This window comes from Takifugu rubripes, chromosome 2 (assembly GCF_901000725.2).
Source record: "Takifugu rubripes chromosome 2, fTakRub1.2, whole genome shotgun sequence".
NCBI lineage: Eukaryota > Metazoa > Chordata > Actinopteri > Tetraodontiformes > Tetraodontidae > Takifugu > Takifugu rubripes.
In genome coordinates this window covers 13,229,910-13,247,749 of record NC_042286.1, presented here as the reverse complement: position 1 = coordinate 13,247,749, position 17,840 = coordinate 13,229,910, and the positions used below count along the sequence as shown (strand labels likewise).

General features: G+C 48.5%; 1 protein-coding gene across 9 annotated transcripts in view; it reads left to right on the top strand.

Annotated features, from left to right (window-relative positions):
- Window positions 1-17,840, top strand: part of npas3 (neuronal PAS domain protein 3) — a 96,676-nt gene that overhangs the window by 61,636 nt on the left and 17,200 nt on the right. For all 9 annotated transcript variants that reach the window (XR_003887638.1, XR_003887637.1, XR_003887636.1 and 6 more), the window contains 2 exons: window positions 5,728-5,817; window positions 17,241-17,421. Coding sequence is in view for 6 of the 9 variants with exons in the window: in XM_029833014.1 (XP_029688874.1) it covers window positions 5,728-5,817; window positions 17,241-17,421 (271 nt within the window). In the remaining 3 variants the exon portion in view is untranslated. The remainder of the gene's footprint in view (window positions 1-5,727; window positions 5,818-17,240; window positions 17,422-17,840) is intronic.

Below are 17,840 nucleotides of genomic sequence, written 5' to 3'. Positions count from 1 at the left end.
GGCTGCTGCTGCTGCTGCTGAGGCTGCTGCTGCTGCTGAGGCTGCTGCTGATGCTGAGGCTGCTGAGGCTGCTGCTGAGGCTGCTGCTGCTGCTGAGGCTGCTGCTGCTGCTGAGGCTGCTGAGGCTGCTGCTGAGGCTGCTGAGGCTGCTGAGGCTGCTGAGGCTGCTGAGGCTGCTGCTGATGCTGAGGCTGCTGCTGCTGCTGCTGAGGCTGCTGAGGCTGCTGCTGATGCTGAGGCTGCTGCTGCTGCTGCTGAGGCTGCTGAGGCTGCTGAGGCTGCTGCTGATGCTGAGGCTGCTGCTGCTGCTGCTGAGGCTGCTGCTGCTGCTGAGGCTGCTGATGCTGAGGCTGCTGCTGCTGCTGAGGCTGCTGCTGCTGAGGCTGCTGATGCTGCTGCTGCTGCTGCTGCTGCTGCTGCTGCTGCTGAGGCTGCTGCTGCTGAGGCTGCTGCTGCTGCTGAGGCTGCTGCTGCTGCTGCTGCTGAGGCTGCTGCTGCTGCTGCTGCTGCTGCTGCTGCTGCTGCTGCTGAGGCTGCTGCTGCTGAGGCTGCTGATGCTGAGGCTGAGGCTGTTTGCTCTCCTGCTCATGTCGCCCAGGTGCTGGACGACCGAGCCTCTTTATGTTTTTGCCGTGAGAGTCAGCAGCGTGTCGGCGGCAACCTCGCGCTCCGCTGCTGCTGGAGGCGTTTGTTTTGCACTCCGGTACGTGCCTCCGCACTAAATGGGCTGGTTAGAGGAGAGTGGAGGAGCTTCCATGCCGCTCTGATGATTCGCCTCCCTGTATGTGCAGCTGATCTTCACGTCCGCTGCATCAGGGTGCGTTTTTAGAGGAGGGACGAAGGCACGGCGCCAGCAGCAGGTGGGCCGGAGCAGGTGGGCCGGAGCAGCCTTGGTCTGATCAGAGCAGACGCTTCCAACAGAAGGAAAATCTTCATCGCAGTACCTGACTCTGAGGCAGGCGGCGCTGTTGATACATCCGTAGCTTAGCTTAGCATCCGCTGGTCTCCTCCGTGCTTCCTGTGGCGTGAACAGCAGAGCCGCTAATGCTAGCATACGAAACACCTCCGTCCAAAGAGGGAGGCGGAGAGGTGATTCACTGACCGCAGCGAGACACAGCGGGTTCAATTAGCATTTAGCAACACTGCTAATATGGAAGGCTGCTGCAGAGTGTCCATACGGACAAGGATCCCAGTCCATTGACCTTCATTAATCTCCCCGCCAGCCCCACAAATATTTAAAATAGATCTCAGGTCCTGGACCACCTCCAAGAGTGTGTGTGTGTGCGTGTGTGTGTGTGTGTGCGCGTGTGTGTGTGTGAGAGAGAGAGAGAGAGAGATTCACAGGCTGATTGCTTCATCGCCCTTTGCAGAAAAAGACCAAAGCTTTTTTTTCCTCCATCATTCTCCATTGTTGTTTGTCTCTTTACCAACATCTTCATTTCCCTCTCTCCTCTCCATCCCTCTCTCCTCTCTTTCTCCCTCCCCCCCTCTCTCTCTCTCTCTCTCTCTCTCCGACAGCTGCTAATAATAACACATGAAGGCAGTCATGCCAAATGAAGACAAATGCCGTCCGCAGCTTCGGAATGATAATCTGTCTCTCTCTCTCTCTCACTTCTGGCTGTGCTCGCTCACCCGCTCTTGTCCTCCACCTCCGTGCTCTCTCCATCTTTATACGTGTGCTCGGCTGTAGAGTGACACGTCTGTATGGAAACTTTAACATCTGTTCTTCCAGACCAAAGTTAAAATGAAAAAAGGCTTTTAAGGTTGAATAAAATGTCAGCCGAAGAATTGAAAGGTAACAAAATGTCTTTTGTCCTCTAAAGTCCTAAAGAAAGTGGAGATTTCAGCCACCACAGGAGCTTCAGATATTCTGAATGGACGTTAATCTGCTGCTATTATTCTCTTTCACTTCTTCCTCTCTTTCTGCCTCCACCTTTCCTCTCCCCGCTCCTTCGCTCCCTCTCTCTTTCTCCATCCCACCTTTCTTGCTTTCCTCATTGACATGTGTTGACCTTTCTGGATCGTCCTCCTCTGCTTCTCTCTGTCCACCCCCCCATGCTGACCGGTCTTCACCTTTCTCCTCTTCTCCCTCTCCTTTTACCTCAGTCAGCTCCCACCCTCCTCTTCCTCCGCTGGCTATCGATTGGTGCATTTGATAGTTCCATCACCAATCAGCAGGAAGTTGACCTTTTGGACTTGGCAATGATAGCAAGGCCTGTTTGTGTGTGTGCGTGTGTGTGTGTGTGTACATTAACCTTTGCATCCAGAATGTCACTCCTCAGCTCTTGACACCGTTCCTGTTGGACAGGAAGTACTTGAGCTCTCAGACAGGAAGTTGAGGCTGATCCCTGAGAGGGGTCACATGACCTGAAATGCCATTGTCCTAGAAAAGAAATGTACTTGTTTAAGAGTCCACTTTGGCTCTTGTTCTGGTTCTAGACCTGAACAGTTAGAGAGCAGGTTCCTTCAGCCTGAGCAGGGCCAATGTTGAGATCCCCCCCCCCCCCCCCCCCCCCACACACACACACACACACACACACAGTGGTCCAGGGGTCAGCAAAGGGGTCACTTGTTTAAATTTGGCCACATCATCAGATATCTGTTGTTTTTTTTGGTTTAAATTCAATTAGTGCAGCATAAATAGGAAACCAGTTAGATGATCAGGCTGTCTTAATCAGACTTTAATCCCGATTTATCCTTTAAATCCTGGATTAAATCTGTCTTCACTCTGTATCAGCGCCCTCTGCTGGTGGGACATGACGGTGCAGCTGCGTCTCTGTCCGTGGTGCTGAACTCCTTTGTTTTGGTTGTTTAATATGTTGGAATAATAATGTCCTCAAAATTATAGAAAATGCCAGATACACAGATGAGTTTAATGAAGAATAAACTTATTTTTTTTATCTTTTGTTTTATATCTGGACAAAGAGCAAATGAATGTTATGTTGAGCAGGTTTTAGGGGGAAAGAAGAGCAAAATAAGAGACTATTTTTGTCCTTCGTGTTTGATAAGAACATAAATGTAATAAATCTGTCAGATCATCACTGCAGGAGCTTTTTATGTGTGAAGAAATCTCCCGGGAGGTTATCAAGCACACATATTCTTTCTTTTTCACGTTAGCATAAAAACTGCATCTCCAACAGAACAAATACAATAAAACATGATCAAAGCTGAGAATCCTGCATGAATGTAGCTGTTTATAATGTTTCTGCAATCTTAAATCTGTTTCTGTTGTTCCTGGAAATGTGGGCGGTGCTCAAAATTACAGAGCAGAAAGGCCCCTGAATGCACCGTGTGTGTAAATGCGAAAGACTGAATGTTTAAACATATATTAACGTTATATTTTCTGAACATCATAAACATGTTATATGTGAGCAGAATTTCCTGTGCGCAGCTGATGGGAATAAACTGTGTGTGTGTGTGTGTGTGTGTGTGTGTGTGTGTGTGTGTGTGTGTGAGTGAGTGAGTGAGAGTTATAACATAAAATGTCCCAATTAAACATCCACATCCTTCTGGCCCGTGGATCCTTTAAATGATGCTATTTTTTCTGTTTTTCCTCCATCAGTCTTTGTTTCTTCTCTCTCCTCTTTGATCGATTCCTTCTCTCTCTCCACTCCTCTATAATCACTTTCCTCTCTCTTTGTTTCTTTGATTTCTTCATTTGTCTTTTTCCTATACATCACACCCCACATACACACACTTTGTCCTTTTTATAATTTATTTGTTTTCTGTCACACACACACACACACACACACACACACAGTCTGGTTTTTCATTTGTCATTAGGAGGCAGCTCGACAGTAACATTTAAACTGCCCATTCAGAATTGTTAAAAGATAGCCTCATCTGTTCTCTCTTTCTTTGTGTGTGTGTCTACGTGTGTGCACGTGTGTGTGCTCGTGCGATCGATGGAGTAATCTGCAGGAGGTGGGCAACACAGAGAAAGAGCCATTCTGCATCGCTCACTAATCAATTGCAATTCTTTCTTTTACTGTCTGAACACACAGATTTAGACCTGTGTGTGTGTGTGTGCGCAGGTGTGTGTGTGTGTGCGCAGGTGTGTGCAGGTGTGTGTGTGCGTGCACCTCCTAATTTCAGCATTTATTCCTGTTTATGTCACTAACGGGTGTGTAACACGTTAGCGTAGCCTCAGAGCATCAGATCAGCTGGTGTAGCTGATGCTGCGTTCGAGTGCCGTGACTCCTGCGGGATGATTCAGGAACATCTACAGGTGTAACAGAAACACCTGCACAGGTGACAGGAGCTGTGACACATCAAAGACTTGTAGCAGCAGAGTTCCGATGAGTCTTTGGCGCTGTGCTAAAGGTTCGTCCTGCAGGGGGCGCTGCGGGGGACACTGGTGTCACTGCACATTTAACGTTATATTCTGTTTGTTAGGACAAAACAGTTCATTATGACAGACAGAACGCGCACACACACACACACACACACACACACACACAGAATGAAATAAATAATTGTCCAATCAAAATTGCAATTACCTGTAGAATTTATAAAGGGTAAACAAATCTCCGCCACATTATTTTGTGCCCCCAAACACGCGCATGCCACAGAGAGTGAGAGCGGCGTTAGCGCCCTAGTTAGCATGCCGAAATGAATACAGTTAGATCCAAAGCAATTTCCTTTTATTTATCTCCGCAGCCGCGCATAAATAAAGGCAAGGGCATCCAGGCAATTAGCATAATTATTATGAGGCGGTCAGACCCTCTGTGATTCCATAAAGACACACACACACACACACACTGCACGAGTGTATACGCAGGTGTGTTAGCATGTGAGCAAAAGTATCAGTGTTTCCGTGTTATTAATATGCAAATATGAGTTTAAAAAACAACAACAAAGGCCACAAAAACTGATATCCCAGCTGACAGGCGGAGGTCAGCCGATACTGGTTTGACTGGTTTCTCTGGGTTCGAGTGCTTGAGTATTGTTTTAATTCCACAGGTGAGTAAAAATGTCCAGACATCGGGTCAAGCTTTTGAAACTTTTCCAATGCTCTGATTAAAGAAAGCCAAGGATTTGAGCAGTGTTCTCATTGTGCTCCCCTGGCCGCCCCTGTGACCTGCTGCTGACCTTTGGAGGTCTGGCTGACCTCGGGCATGATCCCTGCTGCTGGCTGACAGCAAAACAACCGCTGCTGCTTCTGGATGGAGCTCTAATAATCTGAGCCCTGTTTAACCTCCAGGAGGCAGCCTGGGATTTACCTGAGCAGCCAGCAAGGTTATGTTTGTTTACCTTCGTGTGTGTTTACACCCAAACACACACACACACAGACTCAGACCTGTTTTCCTGCTCAGATGAATCACTTTAATCCTACTAAAGGGGCAGATTTGTCTGCCTTCACCTGCAGCTGTGTGTGGTTCTTCAGTCAGAGGACCTGATAACAACACACGCGTGTTCTACCTGACACGTCTGAGCCGCGATCCTCAGACGGCGGCGGGTGTGAGAGCGCGGGCAGTGCGCCTCCGCGCCAGCAGGTGGCGGCGGCGCACAGGTTCCTGGACGCGACCCCGGACCACAAAAGAACCAAAAGTCGGAGCCAAACCCAGAAAACTTGGTGATTGTGTTCCAGGTCGATGTTGCTGGTGTCTCGGGTCGATTCAAAGCCTCTGTTTGATGTTGCTGTGGGCGGAGTCTGTCCCGCACCAGCCAATCAGCAGCTCCCTCATCCAGACTGGTGACGTGTGTGTCCTCTGTCTCTGTCCTCAGTCTCTGGACGGCTTCGTATTTGCACTAAACAAGGAGGGTCGATTCCTCTACATCTCTGAGACCGTCTCCATCTACCTGGGCCTGTCACAGGTAAGACACACCTGTCCCCCGTCCTCATGTCCAGCAGAGCAGCCCCTCCCCCCCCCCCCCCCCTCTCCCTCTTCCTCCCTCCCTCCCTCCCTCTCCCTCCCTCTCTCTCTCTCTCTTTTTCATTTCCAAAGACAATTCCCAACAAATGAACCATGTCTGATGTGAGTTGATTTCAGCTGTGTGCTCACACACACACACACTCATACACTCACACACACACACATTCATACACTCACACACACACACTCACTCACACACACACTCCAGTGGTTTCCCAGTAATAGAGACAACATCCCTCCTTAAAGACTCATTGACCTTGAGGATGCTAGTGTGTGTTTATGTGTGTATTTGTGTGTGTGTGTGTGTGTGTGTGTGTGTGTGTGTGTGTGTGTACAAACCCATGTTCTCAGATTAAACTCAGATTATCTGATCAGTGTTTCAGCCTCTCTGGCTTCAGACGTGCTAAATAAACACACTGTTGCTTCCAAACGTGTAAAACCAAAGATGAAACTTGACGTTTCCCCTCAAACGTGCAGATCGAATCGGAACTTTTCGGCGGAACGATGAGCAAAGGTGCGACGGCGCGTTTCTCCTCTCCGGGGGGGGGGCGACGGCAGCGGCAGGTCTGACGCGAACGCTAACATGAACCCACGTTTCTGTCAGTTATTGATCAGAGATGCTCCATTCATCAGCTCCCTGCTCCCCTCTCTGATGGGGGGGGGGGCAATCAGTTTACCAAATTAAAGAGGACGGCACTGGGGTGCCCCCCATCCGTCTCCCTCCCTCCCTCTCTCTCTCTCTCTCTCTCTCTGCCCCCTCCCCACATTAACCCCCCCCACACACACACACCTCCCAGCATTGATTGATGATTTCTATCAAATAATTGATTAATTGTCAAATTGGCTCCCCGAGCGTTCCCTCCGGCTGCTTATCTTGTTCCCTCGTTTTTATCAGCAGCTGAAGAGGTGGCAGAGAGAGAGAGAGAGAGAGCGGGAGATCGAGCTTGTCTTTGTATGGCAGGGGTCTGCTTCTGTAATCTGTCTTGTGTACTCAGAGTTCGTCAACCTCCCGCCTGTTAATTGCTCCTTTAATCGTCTCCCTCGCCTCTTTTTTCACCCCCACTTTCATTTTAAAGGAAGAAGGTTTTCCACTAATTATTTTTCAGCTTTAATGAGACGGCGACTTCTGGAGAGAATGTCGGCGAGGTGATAACGTGAATTTTACCGTGTTTGAGATAAATCCACGGGGATCTTCTGGGTGTGAGCATTCGATGGTTTGGCGTCTGTCGCCGTGGCGATGGGGGGGATATATAAACATGAAGAAAAGCAGAAGTTGTTAGAACTCTTCTCCTCATCCTCCTCCTTCTTCTTCTTTGTTCAGCAGCGCTACAGTAGCCGCGGATGCTAACTCTCTGAGAGGAGGAGCATCAATAGTTTGGTGGTTTTGAGTGAAATTCTTCAAGTTCAAAGCTGAGTTCCTGTTCCCAGGATGTTGTGGGTCTGACTGGCTCCACCCCCCAAAAGTGGCGGGAGCCTGTTTACAGGTGTGACGTCACCTGTCGGCATTTGTTTCATGTTAGTGTGAATCACCTGATCAGGTTTCTGTGGTGTTGATGTGGATGAAGGACGACAGCAGGAGGATGTCACAGTATGTAGCGCGCTGCCGCTCCAGCAGCCACGCACGCACGCGTGTGTGCGTGTGTGTGTGAACATTTTTCTGTTCCTCTTACTGATCTAATTGAGATGTGTGTGTGTGTGTGAGAGAGAGAGAGAGAGAGAGAGCAGATGGCTGTGTGTCCTCTGCCTGATGGTCCAGAGGAAAATAATAACGGCGTCGTCCTGGCCAGACCCAAATTAGTCTGCTGGATTCCTGCCCGTCACGCCCTTATATGGTCAGCAGCCAGCGCTGCTTGTTGCCAGGAAGCACAGACACACACACACACACACACACACACACACACAGGGCCTACAGGTAATGAGAAAAATTTAACGCTTCTGTGAGAACAGAAAGTTTGTGGTGTGTTTTCAGAGTAAAGCTGTGTGTGTGTGTGTGTGTGTGAGAGAGAGAGTGTGTGTGTGTGTGTGTGTGTGTGAGTACACTCCGGTGATGACGTCACTTCAGATGGAACCCTGACACACCTGATTTTGTGGTGACATCATTGACAGTTCTGTAGCGTCTCCGCCTGCTGTGGCGCCACCTACAGGACACCTGTCGTCTCCTCAGACAGGTGATATTTCACCCTGAAGCTCACCTCAGTTCAGTGGAGGCCTCAGGTTGTTCTGAAATCCAGGTTTGAATTCATTAATGTGGTTAATGAGGCCCCGCCCCTGACTCCGCCCCTGTTTTATTAAATGGCTCCAGTCTGGTTGGTGAACCAACCACTTTCTGTTTATCATGTCCTATATGAGGTTTCCTCCACCTCACACTTCCTCTCTCTACCTCTCTACCTCCCTCTACCTTGCTCTCCCTCTCTCTCTCCCTCTCTACCTCTCTCTCTCCCTCTCTTCCTCTCTCTCTCCTCTCTCTCCCTCTCTACCTCTCTCTCCCTCTCTACCTCTCTCTACCTTGCTCTTCCTCTCTCTCTTCCTCTCTCTCTCCCTCTCTACCTCTCTCTATCTTGCTCTCCCTCTCTCTACCTCTCTCTCCCTCTCTACCTTGCTCTTCCTCTCTCTCTCTTCCTCTCTCTCCCTCTCTTACCTCTACCTCTCTCTACCTTGCTCTTCCTCTCTCTCTCTTCCTCTCCCTCTCTACCTCTCTCTATCTTGCTCTCCCTCTCTCTACCTCTCTCTCCCTCTCTACCTTGCTCTCCCTCTCTCTCCCTCTCTCATCTTCTGTCATTGTTGTTGAAATGGGAGGTCGACCATTTGCATGAGGTCAAAGAGGGGCATTCTGGGAGATGGAGGAGACAGGATGAGGAGGATGATGAGGAGGGGTGGACAGGAGGAAGGTCACAGTTAATTGAGCACCCTGGTGAACCCTCTCTGTCACACACACACACACACAGACACAAAGAGGATTCATTCATATTTGATATCTATGACTCTGGAGCTGCTCTGTAATTCTGATAATATAATGTGTATAATATGTTTAATAGACTGTGTGTGTGTGTGTGTGGGGGGGGGGGGGTTGCGTAAGGATTGGGTCTAATACCTGTGTCTACCTGAAGCCCCGATCAGACCAGGGCTGTGATGGGTTTGCGAATTTCTTGGTATTTTATCGTAACTTTTTGGTCCATTTGAGCTGAAGGACAAATGGAATATCTCACGCGTTGGAATGTTGGGATGTGTCATAGGGAACCAGACGACTGTCCGTCGGCATAAATGAGGAACCCCGACTGTGTGGGGAACGAGTTGCCTACACAGAACCGTAGAACCATAATGAGGGCTTCGGTTTGGGAACTGGGACCAGGTGTTCCATCCCAGTGCTTCGGAATTCTGTGTAATTCCAGGATAAGAACAAGAGCGGGGTTGTGATTATCACCTCGCGTCAACTTGTGTTCTTCAACATTTAAGCAGCCGTAAAGATTTTAATTTAATCTCACAAATCGTTAGCGTTTCGCTGAGGGAGATTCGGAGGAAGAGGAGGGAGATTAGGAGGAAGAGGAGGAAGAGAAGGAGGGAAGGGAACATGGAGGGAGAGCGACCTCAGTGGGATGAAGGACAGATACAATATGCATCCAGGAAATGATAATTAAGATCATTAAATGCAAATAAACACATCAGCTGTTGGTCATTTTTATTGATCCGCTGGGATTGATTGACACTTGGCATTCAGACCCCCCCGCTCATCGATCGGGGAACGTATCGATCCGCCGGTGAGTCCGCACAGTGAAATTGACCTCCGAGGAATCTGAGTAAAGTTCCCCTGTTTGTTTATTCAAGGTTTTTCCAAGACATTCAAGGTCCTGTCAGGGTCATTGGAGGTGCTCCAGGTTTTCCAGGTGTCCAGTAAGGACGTCCTGTCTTCGGTCCTGGAGGACGTCCTCCTGGTCCAGCAGCTCGTTGGGGTCCTCAGATCAAACCTCGGGGAAATATCAAATTTAACAGGCACGTAGTTTCCAGCTCCTGACTGATACGCTGACTATTATGGGCTGTTTATTTACACCGGGTTTACAAATGAGCCCTAATTACTGACTCTTAACAATGTGGTCGGCTGAGTGACGAGCGACGGAGCTCTGGCAGAGATATCGGGGGGGGGGCGGGTGGATCCGAGGGTTTTTGTAAATGTCAAGAGCCTCCAGTTGATGGCTTCATCAATCCTTTATCCCCCAAAAACACCTGCAGCGGGAGGACGAGGAGAGGCGGTGAGCAGGGATGGATTAGCAGCTTTATGAGGACGCTGCATTATGAGGCTAATCTGTGCTCACCTGGCCCCCTGCTGGCTGGTTGCTACACATGCTACGACTCCACCGTCAGTCGGGGTTTATTCCTGAACAACTGGAGCCGTAAATGTGTGTTTAGGCATCGTCTGATTAAAATCACACATCCATATGAGGACTCGCAACCGGATCAGGACTCATTGGGACCCTGGCTGTTCGACTGATGGCTTCTTTTCTTTTTCCTGATTCCCTCATTACACATCCATTTATTTTCTCCCATCTCTGCCGCTCTCCTGTCATTCCTCCCTCCTCCTCCGCTCTCATCTCCCGCTCATCCCTCTTGGTGTAATGCTGGATAAAGACATTGGGATCACATATGGCCGAGTGGTAATGGCGGCGCGCCACTTAAATCCGCTCATTTAAGTGCAAATCGGTGTCATTCTGGAGCCGCCGAGCAGATGCTAGGCCATGTCAGCATAACTCGATGTGACCACCGCTGCCTCTGCGCGCGCGCGTGTGTGTGTGTGTGTGTGTGTGTGTGTGTGTGTGTGTGTGTGTGTGTGTGTGTGTGTGTGGATGAAAGTGGCTGATTCTTAAATGCGGAGAACAAATGAATTGATAGGTGATTATAGTGAGGGATTTGAGCACATGGTTCTGTTTTAAAGCTGTATTATGTTTGTGTGTGTGTGTGTGTGTGTGTGTGTGTGTGTGTGTCAGCTGTGTTGAAGCTGATTTTTGAGATGGTTACAGATCCACAGAGGACGAAGCAGTCAGCTCTTTTCAATCCTCCTGCTTTTGTACGATTGTTTCCAGCAGCACAGGTGAGAGTTTCGGTTGCACCTGTGACCTTTGACCTCCGTGCGGCTGCTGTTTACCCACCCGTCTGCTGCCCGATGAGCTTCAGACGTCTGTCAATGACTGTGTTTCAGGTGATAAAGGCTCATTCAGAGTCAGAGCACGGGTCAGGTCTGAATCATAAATGTCATTACGGTTCACTTCTATCTATAATGACTCCCCCATCAGAGATTAGCCCAACGTGTGGCCCCGGCGTTTTGGCGGCGGTCGCTCGTTATTAGCAGTGCGATAACGGCGTTTAATTGTAAAAGTTATTTAGCTGCTGCGGCTGCGTCTCGAACAGCAGATAAATGCTTAATGGAAGACGGTGGTTCACCTTGGTCTCAGAAAACACCCCGAGTGTCACGTCTGTGCTGGTGGTGCACGTCTGCAGCCGCCTACATTTCCCAGAATCCCTCTCAGCGGGAAAAATAAGAAACCTTTGCATTTCGCAGGAGGCTCACAGGGGAACAAATAATAGAGATCCGAAGAAATAGAACAAAAGTAAAAGAAATTAAGGAAAACTGAACCAAAATCTCGAGAGTTTGTTAGAAGGAATATTATACCCATTTACTAGATCGGAATAAGAACAAAAACTCTCCGATTCGATGATTTCATCCACCTCAAAAGGCATTTGTCACCTGTGGAACCAGGGGAGCCGAGTCTGAGGGGTCAGAAGTGGCTGGAATTCCACCTCCGTCATCTTCAAACCAAACCGTTTCCTCATATCTCATATTTCCTCACTACTGCTGTTATTACTGTTGTTATTACTGCTGTTATTACTGCTGTCACTGCTGTTACTGTTCCTGAGTAGAGGTAATTACAGGTGTAGAAGTGTTGCTTATTCCTGACTCAGGTTTCTCCTTTTTCCCTTAAAATGGCCTTTTAGGGTTTTCCTGACCTGGTTGGGGGCGTCTAAGGACAGAGGGTGTCACACCTGTACGGGGTCAGGTAGCAAAGGGGCGGGGCCATCCATGTATTTGATGGATTTTCTCCTTTTTGAATCTGTAGATCAGCTTTCTAATACGCAGGTGGAACAAATAGTTTTTCCTCTTAATTTCATTTTTTTTCCCCCACTATTTTCATTCACATGGTCAAAATAAAGCAAAATACAGGCGAACAAACACCAGCAGGTGAACACGCAGATTTGTGTCCACAGAACACATCACCCGGCTTCTCGGCATGTGTGTGTGTGTGTGCGTGCGTGTGTGTGCAGATCAATAGTTTTCAGTGAAACACATGAGCGGAGCGGCAGTGGGGGGAGCAGCTCATGTTTTTCAATGTTCTCTGTTTCAGCACAAGTTCAAGTTCAGAAGGAAACTTGATTAGTTTCTTGTTTTGATAGGAAAGCCCAAACTTTTCAAACGGTCCCTGAACGCATCACGGTGGATGACGGGACAGGTGATCTGGCGTTCCCACGATTGAGGGCGGCAGGTCCTCCGTACAGCACCTGTCCCAGCATGCACGCCACTTCCTGTTAGCGACCTCATCAGCACCTCCATCATTGCCAGTTTTATCCATTGAATAACCGTGTTTCCTTTATTCCCACATCCTCTTCGGCTGCTTCTAACTTCCTGTTACGCCTCCGTCCGTCCTCTCGTGTACCCGCAGTTGTTAATATTCCAGTCTGGAGTTTACTCCTTCAAAATGTTGCATTTAAATGGCTCCGGTCTGTAGTTTTGTAATTGATCTTTTTAAATGTTTCTTTATGCACATCAACAGTTTGTGAATCTCTTTATTTGACAAATCTTGATAAATAGTTCAATTCAAATGCAGATTACTGTTGACTCCACCCTTTACTGCCAGATTAAATATGTTTGTATGACCCCGTTAAAATCACTACTACAGATACCAAGCTCAGTGTTTCTGAGACACGCTCAGGTGCATTATGGGATATGTAGGATGTTTAAACGGGCCATTATTGAATCATAAAACTGACTCACTCTTAGATTCATTAAAGATGTTTGAGGCACAACATAAATATGGAGTTCACCTCTGCTAATAAACACAAGTCTGCATGTTCTGGTTTCAATTATGCACCCCCCCCCACACACACACACACACACACACACACACACACACACACACACACACACACACTCACTCACTCACTCTGTGTCAGTAATAACCTCTCAGAGCCTCAATCCAGAAGAAATCAGCTGGAATGTGAAATTGAAAACAAACAGTCATTTCAGATAGCGGCGTTCCTCCGTCAGCGGCGCCTCGCTCTCTGTTTGAAGCCCCAGATTGTCCTCAGATTAGACTCAGATATCCAGTGCGGCTCATGTTCCCTAAATCCTGATCTAATAGACAACTCGTACATCATCGCGCAGTCCAAAACGCAGCCGCCTGTTTTTCAGACGCCGAGGGGGCGCCGGCTCCCCGCCGCTGCCGCCACTCCAGATCGTTCCGCTGTGGACTTTCACCCCAAATTCATAGTTTACCTGAGAGTCTGGATTTTGAGGAAGATCTTAGTTTTTCTGAAGCGGAAAACAGCGGAAGTCAAGTTTGAAAGGGTGAGAGTGAAAGAAGAGAGAGAGACAATGAGAGGGAGAGAGAGAGAGGAGCAGTTTGTTTTTCTTGTCAAGGTCACAGCAACTGAATGTGGAGATCCTGAGGGAACACCACTGTGTGTGTGTGTGTGTGTGTGTGTGTGCTTTAAAGCCTTGTTGGGGCCACAACGGGCTACTGCAGTGATGCATTTCAATCGCAGCGCTGTTAATTGCCCTACACACACACACACACACACACGCACGCACACGCACGCACACGCGCGCGCTGTGTCAACATGTGTGCAGCAGAAAAAACACAGCCTATGTAAAATTAGACAAATAACACACACGCGCGCTGAGTGGGAGTGTTGTCAGTCTGGTGCTTTTAATCTGCTCCTCTGATGTTAAATTAATATCGATTCCTCTGAGCTCTGTTACATCTTGTTTTCTTCTGTCTGCTCGTCGCTCCTCTCGTCTCTCTTTGTTCCGGATCCTCCCGAGCGACCTTGGATTCATCAGAATCATCGGGACATAAGTAGTGACCGTGATGAGGAGAATCGTTTCTTTTTGCCGGGGCGGCGGCGTGCTGGGCGCGAGGAGCTGAGGGCTTCAGGTTGGGTCCAGATGTTCAGTGAGAGCAACAATAAGGATCATTTATCTCATCTGGCCTCCGCTCATGCCAGCGTCTCCAGACGCTCTCGGTGAGGCCGCCTCACGCCGTCCACGCTGGGAGGAACGCGTTCTGAACCGTGTTCCGTTGGCACGACGTGACCTCAGAACCAGAGACCAGAGTGACCTCCGACCTCCAAATTAAACAAATTCATACATGAAATCAAAGGTTTGGGGGGGATTAAAACAGAAAAGAGGTTGAAAAAGTGTTGAGACCCCCCCGCACACACACTTACACACACACACACACACACACACCTGATACTGGATTACTCATTAACACGCCGAACAAATGAAATGTTTTCAATAACTGCAACGTGCAGCCGAGGATGTATTAGCATGAGAAACAAGATAAAAGGAGCGCCGCTATTGTGTCTTTATCGCTGTCCCATAATGCACTGGGGGACGGGGATTGGCCCTCTTGTTTGGGCGTTGGACGCTCGGCTTATCAGTGTCGGGGGTCCTTGTTCTAAATGTTCAAAGACGGCCATTGTTGTGAGATTTGGCGTGAGAACAGAAGAGAGATTTTCAGGTTCCGAGAACGCCGAGTGGATCCGGGAGAAAGAAGACGGCTCCGGCGTTAGCATGTTAGCTTTACGCTCTCCGATCAGTGACCGTTCATGCTGTGAGCATGTCCAGCACCACCTGCTAGCAGGAGCTTCAAATTAGCAGCTAATGCTGCTCCTCCTTTTGTCATCACTTGTTCGTGTTTGTCGTATAATTTAGCAAGTTGCAACTAAAGAATTCAAGTATGGAAGCGTCAGTCTGATTCAGGGGCGGGGCTTAACATTCACCGGTGCCGCCTGCCACCAGAGGGCGCAATAACACCTCATTTTTAGGGAGTCAATAACAGCAAATGTCCATTTCTCTCTCTCTCTCCCCCCAAGTGAAGCGGTGTGATTGCTTTTCACAGGTTTGTGTTTTGTTTTACCTAATAAATCACCATCTATCAGGGTCTGTCTCAAACACACTCGCGCGCACACACACACACACACACACACACGGTGGCAAACAGTTCATAATGGACCGTTCATTTGTCATCCTCTGAGCCGTTGACAAGGAAAATGCGCTGGTATGAGTTTGTGTGTGTGCGTGTGTGTGTGTATGTGTGTGCGTGGGTGTGTATGTGTGTGTGTGTGTGTGTGTGTGTGTGTTCATGCACTTCTTTTGAGATTCGCTCACATTAATCTGAGTGATAACGCAGTCACGCTGGCAGTTGGCGCACACAAACAGGCTACAAGCTAACATGCTAATGTTGGCTCCTCGACGCTTCCATTTATTTTGTGGTGAATTTTCCCTCGTTTTGTTTGAGGGAGTCGATTTAAAAACGGCACTTTTAAGAGCTTTTGCGTTGTGTTGTGTTTTAGATTGTGAGTCTGAACAGTAGACGCAGTTTGATCTGAAGAACTAGAGTTTGGTTTGTGTGTGAGAGCTTCTGTGGCAGCCGTGTGTGTGCGCGTGTGTGTGTGTGTGTGTGTGTTTCATCACTGAAGACGAGTGTTTGCCGACGGATCGGGGCTGATCTGTGACGTTGCCTTTGAGTTCAGTTTGTGCTGTTTGTGAGGATGAGGATGATGATGATGATGATCGCCGTCAAGCCTCTGGTTCATCATTTAAAGAGGAAATGAAGTGAGATGCTTTCCGCCCGTGTCCGTCATTTCTCCTCGCCGCCCGAGCGGCGGCCGACGCCGCGTGAGTCATTAACAGCAGAGTAATTATGAACTATCAAACTTGGAATATTACCTCACTTAGCTAATGTTTAATGCTCTAATTAATTCTCAACCCCGCGAGCCAACATCAATTTATTTGATTAGTACTTTGCAAAGTCAAACTGAGGTTTTTTTTTTGACTGTTTTCAAAAATGTTTGCGCGCGTGTGTGTAAAAATCTTTCTTTTTAATTAAAATATGATTCAAATAGCAAAACTCTGATTAAATGTTTCACTTTTCTTAAGTTTTGTTATCAATTAAACTGGATATTAGTGTGTTTTTTTGTGCCGACAGATGATGAAGATGATTGTTTGTCTTCATCAGTTGATGCTGCCTACACACACACACACTCACACTCACACACACTCACACACACACTCACACCCTGAACACGGAGCCACGGATTCTTGTCATAATTATTCTTGTGCTTATAACACGAACAGGGCAGTTATAACATGTAGACAGACATGTTTGTCTCTTTTAAACGGTAACGTGGGCAAACATCTCATCTGTCCTGAGACTTTATCCTGCTGCGGGATGGTTCTGGCACCACGGCGCCGCTGCCACCGCGTGAAGGTTTAATTCCATCTGTGCCCCCCCCCCCCCCCCCCCCCAGCATCATGTAAAATAGTTGTGTCGAGTTTTCATTGATTAAAAATGTGCGTGTTATTTCATGGAGAACAATGTAAATCCAATTAGCACTGTAACGTGTAAACATGAACACTAACTCCCATGGTGCACCTGTGTGTGTGTGTGTGTGTGTGTGTGTGTGTGTGATCAGTCTCATTTCTTAATCATCACTTTCTGCTCCAGATGAGACTTTATGAGGGGACCAAATTGCCTTAAAGGGATTTCTTATTAAAGGGATTACACCCATGTAATCCCTTTAGTCCCAGCAGACCCCAAAAACTTACACACACACACACACACACACACACTCAGCAGATGCATAACCTTAACAATGAAAAGATATTTTCTTTTACACAACCTCTGTCGATGATTGTGTTTGTGGATTTACATGTTTGGTTTTGGTGTGTGTGCGTGTGTGTGCGCGCGCGTGTGTGTGTGTGTGTGTGTGTGTGTGTGTGTGTGTGTGTGTGTGTGTGTGTGTAATGCTGCGATATTTCAGCGGCGCTCCCTCGTCTCACCCCCAATTAGGGAAGACAAATCCGCTTCAGTCTCCACTAATGAGAGTCTTTAAGGTGAAGGGATTCTGTGTTTATTAATAAAAAGATTTACTCCACATGAGGAAGAGGAGAAGAGCTGTGAACGGATGACGACTTGGGCTGTGGTCCAAGTTAACCCGCCCTCACCTGTCCAGGTGACCTGACCTGGACGGGTGAGGTCAGCGGCCCCCCCGACGCTGCTCCATCCGTCCTAATCTGATGTTTGTGGTGTGCAGGTGGAGCTGACAGGCAGCGGCGTCTTCGACTACATCCACCCGGGCGACCACGTCGAGATGGCGGAGCAGCTGGGGATGAAGCTGCCCCCAGGCCGGGGGATGTCTCTGTCCCAGGGGGCCGTCAACGAGGACGGGGCGTCCTCGGCGTCCTCGTCATCGCACTCCGAGACACCCGAGCCAGGTAACGGAAGAGCGGCGTTTTGTTTCAGACCTTTATTCTGAAAAGACTCCGTCGGACCTTCTGAGGCCCCTTCAGGTTCTTCACGGTGGTGCTTTCAGGTGCCGTCCCCTTCGTTCCTGCATGTTCAGAACTTCCACGTCGCTCTGCTCCCCTCTCTCCCTCTCTCTCTCCCTCTCTCCCTCTCTCTCTCTCATGCTGAAGATAATTTAAGTATTAACGGAAAATCCATTTATAAATTAAACAAAATGACTTGATATCCATCGAGTCCCTCAGTTCATCAGTCTGTTCAAACAAGGAGGAGAAGATTGGCTCCGCCGCAGTCAGGGTCTTCAGAGACGCCACGGTAATTAGATCTGCCGCAGATTTATACGGGGCTGATCGCTGCTGCTGGTGTGTGTGTGTGTGTGTGTGTGTGTGTG